At 39.3% G+C, this 12,578-nt stretch overlaps 1 protein-coding gene across 3 annotated transcripts in view; it reads right to left on the bottom strand.

Annotated features, from left to right (window-relative positions):
• The window catches only part of CPNE3 (copine 3), a 51,207-nt gene that overhangs the window by 30,879 nt on the left and 7,750 nt on the right, over nt 1-12,578 (bottom strand). For all 3 annotated transcript variants that reach the window (XM_049700395.1, XM_033439800.2, XM_033439801.2), the window contains 2 exons: nt 1,168-1,307; nt 716-895 (listed from right to left, as the gene is read on the bottom strand). In XM_049700395.1, coding sequence (XP_049556352.1) covers nt 716-895; nt 1,168-1,299 — 312 coding nt within the window. In that variant the 5' untranslated portion in view covers nt 1,300-1,307. The remainder of the gene's footprint in view (nt 1-715; nt 896-1,167; nt 1,308-12,578) is intronic.

The raw sequence follows: 12,578 nt of genomic DNA, 5'->3' as shown, positions 1-12,578 counted from the left end.
CTCCCTCCTGAAGCCTTCCCTATTCTATCATAAATGGTCATGATCTCTCCTTACAAGTCAAACTGAGCTAGAAGCACAATGGTGAGCCCACAGACACACCCCTGTTCTGACCCAACCTGTAATGTCCTAAAAAGACAGACAATTAAGCAACTACAATAAAATATGGTCAGTGTTAAGGTAGAAGCGGTAGAGAGGACCAAGCGAGCACACGGAGGTGATCCAAACTACTCTAGGGCGTCAGAGAAGGCTTGCTAGGGGGAGTAAGGTCCATACCTAAGGTTAGAGGAGGAGCAAGCCAGGTAAAGGGATGGTGCTGGGGCCGGGATGGGGGGGGGGAGGTGGGGACGGTGGGCTCAAGGGGCACCAGTCATGCTAGTTAGAACATCGGAGAAGCTGCTGTTACTTTGACAGCATTTATGACTTAAACAAAAGAACAATACTGTACTGAAATCTGCAAACAGCAGACAAGCAGTTAGAGCAATGGTATTATTTATTGAAATGTTGAATGAAACACCCATACACACATGGTCCCTATCCTCATGAAAAATAAGATAAATTCTATAATGTTCAAGCAAAACATACTAATATATGAACTCAGTCTTTAAAGTAATTACAGCGTTTTTCAACTTTAGCAATTAAACTAATGAGCACTTATCAGAAACACCCAATTCTTTGGTTCAAATTTAGACAAAACATTTATACTATATATACTCACTTGTCCAAGGGTACATTCACATTCTCCTAGGAAGTCATCATCACTCAGCTCGATAGTTTTGTTGTCAATGTCATAAATCCCAAATTTCAATTTCTGAACCACTTCAAAGTAGTAATCAATAATAAATGTCTTGGAAAATTTGGGATTCAAGCAATTCTTAATCCTTTCTGTGCGGTCAACCTATATTCACTCCCCCAAAATAAAAAAGTTTCTTCAGATCAAAAGTGCATGTGTTTAATATCTTTACATACTACATGTAACTAAATACAGGCATGGTAGCTAAAGGAAGTGTTTATATGTGCATGAAAAATTTCACAATCAAGGACAAACTTGCCCAAAAAACTGCAATAACAGATGAGATGGTTTTATTATTTTTAACATTTTTAATAAACTCTTCATATTATCAAAAGAGCAATACAGATTGCTTTTCACCTACAAGTATTTAACATTACCTCATACCACTGTTGACCACTCGTATTCAAAAATAACACACACAAAGGGTCTGACTTTGACCCTACATCTTTATCCAAAAGATTGTCACAGGAAATATTCAGTTCCACCTTTGTGACACACTGGGCAGCCATCTCTTGAGCTGTAAGAAAAACAAAGAAATGAGAAAGCTGGTGAAATGGTGCCTTTAAGAAGCACATGCAATCCTTGGGAATTCCCTGGCAGTCCAGTGGTTAGGACTCGACACTTTCACTGCCAGGGCCTGGGTTCGGTCCCTGGTCAGGGAACTAAGATCCTGCAAGCTGCGCGGCATGGCCAAAAAAAAAAAAAAAAGAGGCACATGCATTCCTAATGAAGTATCTGAATTCTTAAGACAAATTGTCAGAATAGGATAACAGAGTGAACTTGCTAGAATAAGACTTTGTTATATGTGCTTCCAGGCAATTCAGATGTCTTATTAGCCCATGCCAGTGATATTGTTTCAGTCAGATTCTCTTGCTGGGATAAAACTCATTTACTGTGTGACAATTAAATGAAGCTTTGAAGATGGCAAAAAAGACATATTAATCTTTTCATCACTACAAATTTTACCATTCAGAAAAAGTCCAAGTATAATCTTGATCCTTCTTTTAAACATAGCCTTCTGCTATAAAACAAAACAGATTAAACCTCAACCTTAATTTTATCTTTGTTTATCTGACAAGATACTGAGTAAGATATTTGCCATTTTCAAGGAAATTTTGGCTAAGACCCAAGCCTGGGGAATAAAAGACCCCAAACACCCCTCCCCTCCTCACCCCATCCCCCACATTTTACAGCAGTGGTTCTCAAGCTTTGCTGCTTTTGGAATCACCTGGGGAGCTTTCAAAGCCACGGATGCTGGTGTCCCACACAAAGAGATGTAATCTAATTGGTTTAGGGTGCAACCTGGGCATTGGCTCCTTGGATGATTTCCATGTGCAGACAAGGTTGACAAACCCACCATTCTACAGAGAGCATCCAGCAAATAGGCATGGCTCATCTTTCGTCAAGACTTGCTAAGAAAGACCAGAGTTAGCCTAACTTTCACCCAGCCCTCCTTGCCCCAACCTCCAATCATTATATGAAGAAGACTGGGGAGACGGAGGATTAGCTGGGGGCTGGCCCTGAGAGATGATGCAGTGTTGAGGGTGATCTACTTTCCTTCCTGAACCCAGGGAAAGAAAGGGCCTGCAGGTGTCACCAAGAAGAGGAAGAAGACATTACATGCCCCAGCTGGAAGTCCACTTAGCCACCTGTCTAAAGCAAAGTGGAGGTTGCAGGTTCTGGAGGCAGAAAGGTACCTCCTCCCCTAGAGCTGCTGGCAACATCCTTAGAATGTGGAGTAAGTAGTTAGTGCCCTTGTCTTCCACTCTGAGATTTAGCTTACATTCTGGGACTACAGGAACAAATCTACTCATCATCTTGTTAGATTCAAACAGGATTTCTGTGCTGTACAAAATGTGTGATCAGTTCTGAAATAATAAGGATCACTATTAGAAGAGCTCTTTGGCAGTGTCAAAAAACAACTCATATCTTATAGAAACTAAATACTCTGTTAGACTCTAAAAACAGCAGCAATCCTCAATGTGTGTCAAAAAATGCAATACTAGCATTTAAGATTCCTAAATTAAACAGAATAATAAGGTAGGTTTTGTAGTCTTAGTAGCTAAAAATTCCTTTTAAAAGCCATGATATATGTATGTCCCTTCACCTGAGAAGAGAATTATTCCCTAATAAGCAACAAACTTCACAAATTCCCAATTTGCTTCCTAAATTCCCTACATAGGGATGTTGTAGTAAGACTAAAACTACTATGGCCTTTTACTATGAAGTCAGATTTTTTTTTTTTTTGGCCACTTTACATGCATCAAAATTATTAAGTGGTAAAATACACGGTACTGACAACCTGTACGAAAGATACTAAGGTCAAGGAGAAATCAATAAAGCAGACAGAGGAGAATTAACAGTACTAAGAGTGCAGGTGAGACTGACACTGCCCAGGCTTTGAAATCTCATTTAAACAGATGAAGAGGGAAACAGCACAGGGACAGGAAAGAACAAGACAAGAGAAGCGAGCATCTGTGTCGGGGAAAGCCAAGCAAGACAGAAAGCGGGGCAAGTTTAGAGTGTCCTGAGAGCCAGGTTGAAGGACTCAGTAGGTGCGTAATAAGGCACCACTGCAAGTTCTCAAACTGGGGATAACAGGATGAAATGGTTTATTTTAAAATAAAATAAAAGTAAATAAAATAAATTCAACAGACAAATGGATAAAGAAGATGTGGTACATATATATAATGGAATATTACTCAGCCATAAAAAGGAACAAAATTGGGTCATTTATAGAGACGTAGATGAATCTAGAGACTGTCACACAGAGTGAAGTCAGAAAGAGAAAAACAAATATCGTATACTAACGCATATACACAGAACCTAGAAAAATGGTACAGATGAACCGGTTTGCAGAACAGAAATTGAGACAGAGATGTAGAGAACAAACATATGGACACCAAGTGGGGAAAGCGGCAGGTGGTGGTGGTGGTGGTGGTGGGATGAATTGGGAGACTGGGATTGACATGTATACACTGATATGTATAAAATGGATAACTAATAAGAACCTGCTGTATAAAAAAATAAATAAAATTCAAAATAAAATGTCACTTATGTCAAACCTCTTCTAATTTTATCTTGGAATTTAGAACACTCCAATATATAAAGAAAGTCTCTTCATCTGGTAATACGCAAAATACAGAATTTACCAAAATTAGCATGTCTTCACACCAATTTAATTCAGAAGATTAGTTATTTATTTTCTGAAATATATACAATACTAGAGGTATTTGCAATAATAGTGTGAATACAATCACCATTCTTTCTCACTTTGATTTATGAAAAAAGAAAAAGTGCTAAAAACATAATAAGAGGCAAGAAGAAACTAGTAGGAAAGGGCAGATACCTCAAAACTCAAAAGCACAGAGACAATGGTCCAGGGACTTTGAAGCTATGCACATCCATGAAGTCTCTGGCATACTGACACTGGGGCCTCATCCTCAATCTCTTCTTCCTTTAGATTGTGCATGCCTAATTCTCCTCTTCTGTGCCTTTGACTAGTACCTCTTCCCCTCCCATCCAAGAAACTGTGAGCATCCCTTTAGGCTCTGTCACCTCCTGACCTTTGGCTACCTTTACTTCTTTGACCTGACCCCTCTCAAGGCTTCAGCCATCCACTTGGCATAAGGTACTCCCAAACCTATATCTTTCACCCCTGTCCCTATGCACAATTACTTTTACCCTATTTTACATCTACTGTTTTCAGCCCTGAAGCATCCTCCCTTGATTGGCCCCTTCCTCTTCATTGCCTCATTTCATAGGCTCTGGAATCAGACTGCTGAGTTCTCATTTGGATCCCACCACTGGCTTAACGTGTGACCTTAGGCAAGAGCTTAACCTCTCCGTTTCCTCATCTACAAAATGAAAATAATAACTGTTCATAGGGTTATTGTAAGGACTAAATGAATTAATATATTTAAACAGTGACTAGAACATGGTAAAAGTTGTTTTATCATTATTATTATTATTATTTTTTATTTTAAGACTACCTGCCTCCAGGGTCTGATCCTCTCCTATCTATCCCATGTTTCATATTTTTTTATTATTCCATTCCATGTTTCCCAATTATTCCAACCCGCACCAAGTCCCTTGTTTGAGTTACTGCTGCATTAATAGTAACAGATTACTACAGTACAGAACAATATCAAATTTGGAGCAATACACACCTGGGTCGAATCCTGTATCTGGCGCTAGCTGTGTGACCTCGTATAGGTTACTTTCAGAACCTAGATTTCCTCATCAGTAAAAATAAAGACACTGCAAGTGAATTCGCGAATCTGACATGTGCCAGGCATCTTGCTTTTCATATTTAACACAGAATCTATGGAATAAATGTTAATTGTGTAATTTTTTTTCTTTTGCATAAGGTAGTTTAGAGTCTCATAAGCTGCATGGATAATGCAGTATCTTGCGGAGGGACTTAGAATGAGCAAGGACCTCTAAGGCTCCCACAAAGCAACTTGTAAAGAATTCTCTACTAGCAGCCAGAAAGCCCTCAGATTTCCAAGGATGGGGAACAGAGAATGAAGATAATACCTATGTGTAATGTCAGTCTCATAGCAAAGAGACACAACACATCAGAAGAGCATTATTTTTTTTCCTTAAACATGCTCATACAAGAGCTACAAAAATAACGTGCCAGGCACACCTGATTATTTAGTAAATTGCTGACAGTTACATTACTGCATTGTAGCTGGGACACAAATTTCCTCTATTAACAGCAATCCCCCCCTGAAAATGACTCTTAGGGCAGCATCGTTTTTATCTAGAAACCCATTATGGCTGAATGGCAAATGGAAGAAATTACATAAACACTTGGGTCTGAAATGTTCTTAATAGCCACATTTATGAAGATTTTCTTTTCATTTCCTTTCTAAGTAATTACCCAGCACAGGATAATTTTTATTATATTAAAATATCCAGTTTTTAAAAGAGCAATAGGTATTCTTTTATGATGGAAGAAAACAAAACAAATGTTTTATACCCTTTAGTATGGAAAACAGGAGGTTTGGCTGGGATGAGTGGCCTGGCAGAGGAATGCATGTGCAACTAAAGAGCAATTCTATGTATTTCACTCCTCAAAGAGCAGGATGCTGGAGAGAAAAGACAGAAAAAGCCAGTACAGCTTCTCTACTGTATAGATTACTTACTGGAGAATTGTTCGGTTTCTAAATGCAATTAACCCTTAGAAAGCGTATGAACCATTCTCCCAGTCACCCTAACTTTCCTGAATCAACATAACACAGATAATTCAAAGGAATTAAAAATTAAGACCTAATATCTGAAGTAGGACCTCATGTGTGAAATTTAAGGCATATGGTTATTCCCATGCCCTAGCTGAAAATCCTCAAGTCCTGTCTGCTTTCTCTTTTCCCATCTCCCCTTAGACTCACTCCTTAGATCTCTTCAGTAAAGGAGATTCTGCCTACTATAACCCCAAATCTCTCCAATGTGGAGGTGCAGAAACTTCCCTATACCCACAGTCACAACTATGTCATGTCTTCTGTAGCTCTCACCTGCCTACTATAATAGTCTCCCAACTGGTATTCCCACTGCCATTTTCTTTCAATTCACATTATGATTTTATCACTTTTGATTAAAAAAAAAAAATCAGGGCTTCCCTGGTGGCGCAGTGGTTGAGAGTCCGCCTGCCAATGCAGGGGACACGGGTTCGTGCCCCGGTCTGGGAAGATCCCACATGCCGCGGAGCGGCTGGGCCCGTGAGCCATGGCCGCTGAGCCTGCGTGTCCGGAGCCTGTGCTCCGCAACGGGAGAGGCCACAACAGTGAGAGGCCCACGTACCACAAAAACAAAACAAAAAATAAAAAACAAAAAAAATCATTACTGGCTGCCCAGGGTGTACCCTAGTCCAATCAGCTACACCTAGAATTTATGGCTCTGTCTACATCTGCCCCAGCCTACCCAAGCAGCTACCTTTGATAATGACAGGTTTGTAGCATGCTCAGCATGTACGACACACTACAAATTGTAGCAATTATTATTTTATTGTAGTCAAATATTTTAATTGACTGTCTCAGCATTGATGGCCTATTATTAAATAGTAAGACTCAAAGCACTTTTTTCATCCTTGTTCATAAAAATCTTCTTGAAATAATAATAAAAGAACCTCTGGAATTTACACAAAATGAATTTGCCAAAGTAGTCAGCCTTGACTATACATAAGTGTAATTGTCCTAAATTCTCTCAGTAGAGTTTATTTATCTGAGCTACTTCATAGTTGCTGCATGGGGACCAGTGACCAGTGACAATGACTCATTATTTGCCCTAAAACAATTGGGAGGGAAAAGTCGGTGCCCATCCACCAATGCCTTTAGTAAACATCAGTCTTTAGCTACAAAATGAGAAGTTTGGCAATATTAAAATGTGCTCAAAGGTTTCTTCTGGTTCTAATACCATGACTCACTAATTGCTATCCATAGTGTGTCCTGCATGACCTCCACTGAAAGCGAGCTGGGGTCCCCCTGGGGCAGCTGGAATGCGGCCCAGCAACATCAGCAGTACATGCCTACAGTGTTTCTCAAATTGTGTGGCTCACAACAGTAATAGGTATCTCCCTCCTAAAAAAAGTGGGAAAAGGGTAACATGTCAGTAAATCCAAGAGCTGCTACACTACTTGTAAGTCCCAAGTCAAACCAACAGGTGTATATATTAAGAGGTTACTGTATACCCATTACTATGCTAAGGATGGGGGTGAGGGGCATGATACAACAATAGAAGACCTTAGTGCTCATTATAAGTGTACCAGGTGATCCAATCACTCAACACTGAGTATCTTCTATGCGTTGTAAATACAGAGGGTGGAGGGATGCAAAAAAAAAAAAGGCGAAATAAATACCTAGCTATCTCTGTATACATAGAAGTATAAAACTGTATGGGGCAGACAGAGAGCAACAAAAGGCCTCAGAGGTTTTGTTTTGTTTTGTTTTTGCGGTACGCGGGCCTCTCACTGTTGTGGCCTCTCCCGTTGCGGAGCACAGGCTCCAGACGCGCAGGCTCAGTGGCCATGGCTCACGGGCACAGCCGCTCCGCGGCATGTGGGATCCTCCCGGACTGGGGCACGAACCCGTGTCCCAAACCCGTGTCCCCTGCATTGGCAGGTGAACTCTCAACCACTGCGCCACCCGGGAAGCCCATATCACTATCTTTCTTAAACAAATGTAACCAGAATAAGAGCTGAATGGTTTATATTTACATCACAGCAGTTCCTCTTCAAGAGAGCCCATTAGATTGTAAATTACTTAAGGCTAAGAAAGTATTTGCTCTGTGCTAGACAGTCTCCACACACACAGATCTACATGGGGGTCATTGGATCTCAGTGTTCTCTGAGCACACTGCTGGACCATCTTAAGGGAGCAAAACTAATTCTCAGGAATACACCACACTTAATATCCAAGACTCTGGTATCAAAAAACTTACAATAAAGAAAATTACACTACGTTTGACCAGTATTCAGAAGACAGTGATGCCCACATTGTTACTTAATCCTAACCATGGGATACTAGAGATGGGCATAGGGAATTAGGTCAAATACAGAAGCACAAAAAACAGAGAAAGGGGCATGCTTTCTTTTCAATGTGCAAAAGGGACCACAAGAGGTCACTGGCTCAGGAGTCAGAAAACCTGGACTACAGTTCTGTGTCAGTCACACCATAGGTGGGTAAATGCTGCAGCTTCTCTAGGCCTCAGGGTTTTTCAATCGTTAAATCTAAGAGTGAGTCAATCACTTTAACCTGTAAGGCTGCTTCCAGTTAGTGTTCTATGACCTTAATTTAATTACAGTGAACATGACACTTGTTTAGGAACTGGTAGTTAAGGAGTAGGAAAAAAAAACTTTTTAAAAGGGGGGAAGAGAAAGTTTATAATAACCAAGGAGAGAAATAAAAGGAAAAGGATAAAGTTTTCCAAACTCAGCCTCTATCTCCCACTATTGAAAAAGTTGTATCTGAAAAAAATATTTATTCAGTTACTCTCGCACTGAAGGAGGTACCTTTGCTTGAAATTGTTATTCAATCCCCCAACCCAAGATGACTGGAAAAAATAATGCATATCAACAAACAAAACAGAGGGCCCAGTCTATTAGGTACATGCAGCATAGTAAGGAAGTAAATTTTACTACCATCCATGGAATTTCACATTATTAAACTCTCAGTTCATATCATGGCAGCAAAGGGAATCAGCTTTTGGCCACCGTGTGTTTTTTAAATGAATTTCCAGATTCTTCAGTTATACTGAACAAAATCTAAATAGATCTATTGCTGATACCTGAACATGCAGAATTGGAGACAGCAGGAGTTAATATGAAAGTGTTGACGCTTGATCACTCTTTTCTTCCTTGAACACAAGGAGTAAGTGCAGTTCTACCCTGTCCTCATTGCTACAAGGTAAGCAATCAACTAAGGCCCCTTCCTTGATTTCTCTATGAAATCTCACCTGTTCTATGATTCATAGCAGGCGACAGAATTTACTTAACATGTGTTTCAGGTTATACTGCTTTACTAATCCCTTGGCTGTTGTATATACATTTTAGAAATTAACTGATTATATTTTCAAGCGTATCAAATGAACAGTTCATCATAGGTGCACTGAGTGATGTGTTAATAAAAGTTAGAAGCAGTGGGCTTCCCTGCTGGCGCAGTGGTTGAGAGTCCGCCTGCCGGGGACATGGGTTCGTGCCCCGGTCCGGGGGGATCCCACATGCCACGGAGCGGCTGGGCCCGTGGGCCGTGGCTGCTGAGCCTGCGCATCCGGAGCCTGTGCAAAAAAAGTGACAACATCTCAGTATTGCCTCACCTTACGAAACATGCATCTTGGCAAAGTTAGCTACACAGTACCTACCTCACCTACTTAAGTGAATCATCTTTTACCAAAAACTGCCTTGATAAAAATCAGAGCTGCATCCCCTAGGAGAAAATTCCAGGATGCTCAATTGAAAATTTTGTTAAGTTACAATAAAGACTCAGTAAATCTGCTGGCCAGCTGTGCAGCAGGCAGTTAGACATTATATTAAGGCACAGCAACCTGCTCAGATTGAATTCCCTTGGGGTTCTCATTCCCCTCAGGGCATTTTAAGAACTTCCCACCTTCTGCAATCTCCCAGATGTTGGACCAGAAATCAGAACGTCTCACCTACCCTTATTATCCAACTGTGCCCAACTCTGAAAGAATGCTTTCTAAAAGTTGGCTCCCTCCTCTTCTCAGCTGGGCACATGTACTATCTAATTGGGCAAGACAGGCATTTCACATTTTAATACTACATGCTCCTCTCTAGTTCACGGTGAACAATGACATGAAAATTCTTTCCACTTAAAACTGCAACAATTACAGAGTTTAAAAGCTTGGTTTGTCTTCAGGGTTTAAAAGTTTGTATGTTGAGAAAGAACTGTTGAGATGTTTATACACTTCCTGATTTCAAGAATATTCATTTTATGTTTGCTTAGTATACACATTCCAGCTGTTTTTAACTTTCTGGCAAATCGCTTTATATTTCCCAATCATGAACAGTTTAATAGTACTATTCATTCACTCAACACTCATTCAATAAATACTTACAGAATGCCTGTGTGTCAGACACTGTTCTAAGGGATTAGGAGTCAACAATGAACAAAACAGACAAATATCCCTGCCCTCATGTGGTTACACTGTAGGGAGATATATAGTATGATAGGTGATGGTAAGGGCTAAAGAGAAAAACAAAGCACAGAAGGGAAGCAAGAAGTATTGAAGGTGGAGTGTCATTTTAGTATTTTATCGACTTATTTTGACAATACCATTGAAAAATACTTCTTAAAATTTTCCCTTCTTTTTAAAAAATTCTGACCCCTAAGCAGATTGTACATTGGTTTTTCCACTAAGTGTTTCTAGAGAAGACAAAAGCTTAAACTTGGGGTGTGGATAAGTTAGATTGTGTCTACCAAGCCATGCGATAAAGGCCCTGATGGTGAAATGACCTGTTGGAAAGTTGGAGGTTTGGGTGAGCTTCCTGCATGGATTGCTCAAGGGGTGTTCTTCTTGTGGACCAGGAACACAGAATCTCTAAAGAAACCCTTTGCTCTTAAGATGTAATTTACATATTTGCTTTCAGTTGAAATAACTGAAAATATTAAATCTAACAGTTGTTTGTCTAATATAGAGAGTGTCATATGTATTTAAGTTGTGTATTTTTATAAAGTAAGCCAAATACCAAGAAAGGGGGGAGAGGGAGCAGAAAAATTTCTCCTTACAGTTGCAGATATCTATTTTAACATCTACTATCACCTTAGGGTCTAGAGGCATGGTAAACTAAATGCTCAGAGTATTCAAGTAGCCTGATGACAATGCATATTGCAACCACACTGCTGCTTTGGTAATTTTCACAGGAACCAGACATAATACATCCACTTCGTAAGAGGATATTTCAAAATTATTTGCCAAGATTAATAGGCAGTATGTCACATTTTTCATGGAGAAACAGCGTTAGTATGCTATCCATCTAATTTATATTGGTAAATTTGACTATTACATTGACTATTTTAATGTCTTTTTAAAAATTATGATTGCATACTAATAAGCTGTTATATATTAAAAGAATAAACAGTCTCTCCAAAAGAATCCCAATACCCTGCCCCCACAGCTTCCTCAAATATATTTAAACCAGCATAACTGGCTTAAATGTAGTTATCATAATCTTATCAAAAAGTAGAGTGGTGATCATTATGTAAAGTATAAAAATATCAAATCATTGTTGCACCTAGAACTAACATAGTATAGTAGTACTTCAATTTAGTAGCACTTCATCATATTGTAATACTTCAATTGAATAAATAAATAAATAAATAAAACATATACATAATGTCTGCCTTCGATCATCATATTAGAAACTTAAATAATGTAGTCAAATAAAATCTATGATACTTTACTTTTAGGTACTAATTTGAACCTCCTTCTAGCCAGTCTTTTAACAAATCTTCTACCAAGTATTCTACGTAATTGTTTGGACTTTAACCCGATTAGCAATCCTTAAAAGGTAAGTAAGAACATAAAGGGAAAATATTGGTGGGAAGGAAGCTGGCCTGTAGGTAATAATGGGTACATTAAAGGAATGGCCAAGTTTGGACTCTTCAAACTTGTTGAGTGCCACCAATGAAAGTAGTATTTATCCTTGCTAAAAGGTCCACCTAAAAGATCATGCTTTTGATGAGCAGTGGTGGCTAGTCACAAATCCTTGAAGGTCAAATGTTATTTAATCATATTTCACATCCTACACTAACTCTCTTGGTTTTGCTGACAGGCATACTTTCTAGCATAATACATCACTGGCTAAAGAAAGTTTTGAAAAAGAAAGAGAAAAGAAAACTCTAATAGTAAGAAAAAAGCACAGCAATAACCAAGAAAGAAAGAGGGCAAGGAACACTATGTCTAAAGCTATACCAAAAACTGACAGGAGTTAGGGTACAGTATGAATTGGGTATCTGAACCCAGGCTACAAAGGAAGTATTCAGGGCAAGAGTGATACCACTGTAAAGAGTATATAAAAATACGTAATACTTAGGTTGCCTTAAATTTATGTGGAAATGAAGATCATTGTTTATAAAGTGTTCACAGCTATAGGTAAAATTAGGAGAGGCGTTCAGTCATTAAGCAACCCTTAAAAGGCAAAAAACCATTTTGTTTCCCCCGTCCTGAAATCTCCTGTCCTTCTCCTTTCTTAGGGGCTCAATCTGAGAGAAGAAATCCTGAAAGAGAACTGCACACTTGACTGTGGGGTTATGCCAGGCACTGTGCTGAA

Source organism: Orcinus orca, chromosome 17, assembly GCF_937001465.1.
Source record: "Orcinus orca chromosome 17, mOrcOrc1.1, whole genome shotgun sequence".
NCBI lineage: Eukaryota > Metazoa > Chordata > Mammalia > Artiodactyla > Delphinidae > Orcinus > Orcinus orca.
Note: the sequence above shows the minus strand (reverse complement) of the source record. Positions and strands in the feature narration are given on the sequence as shown.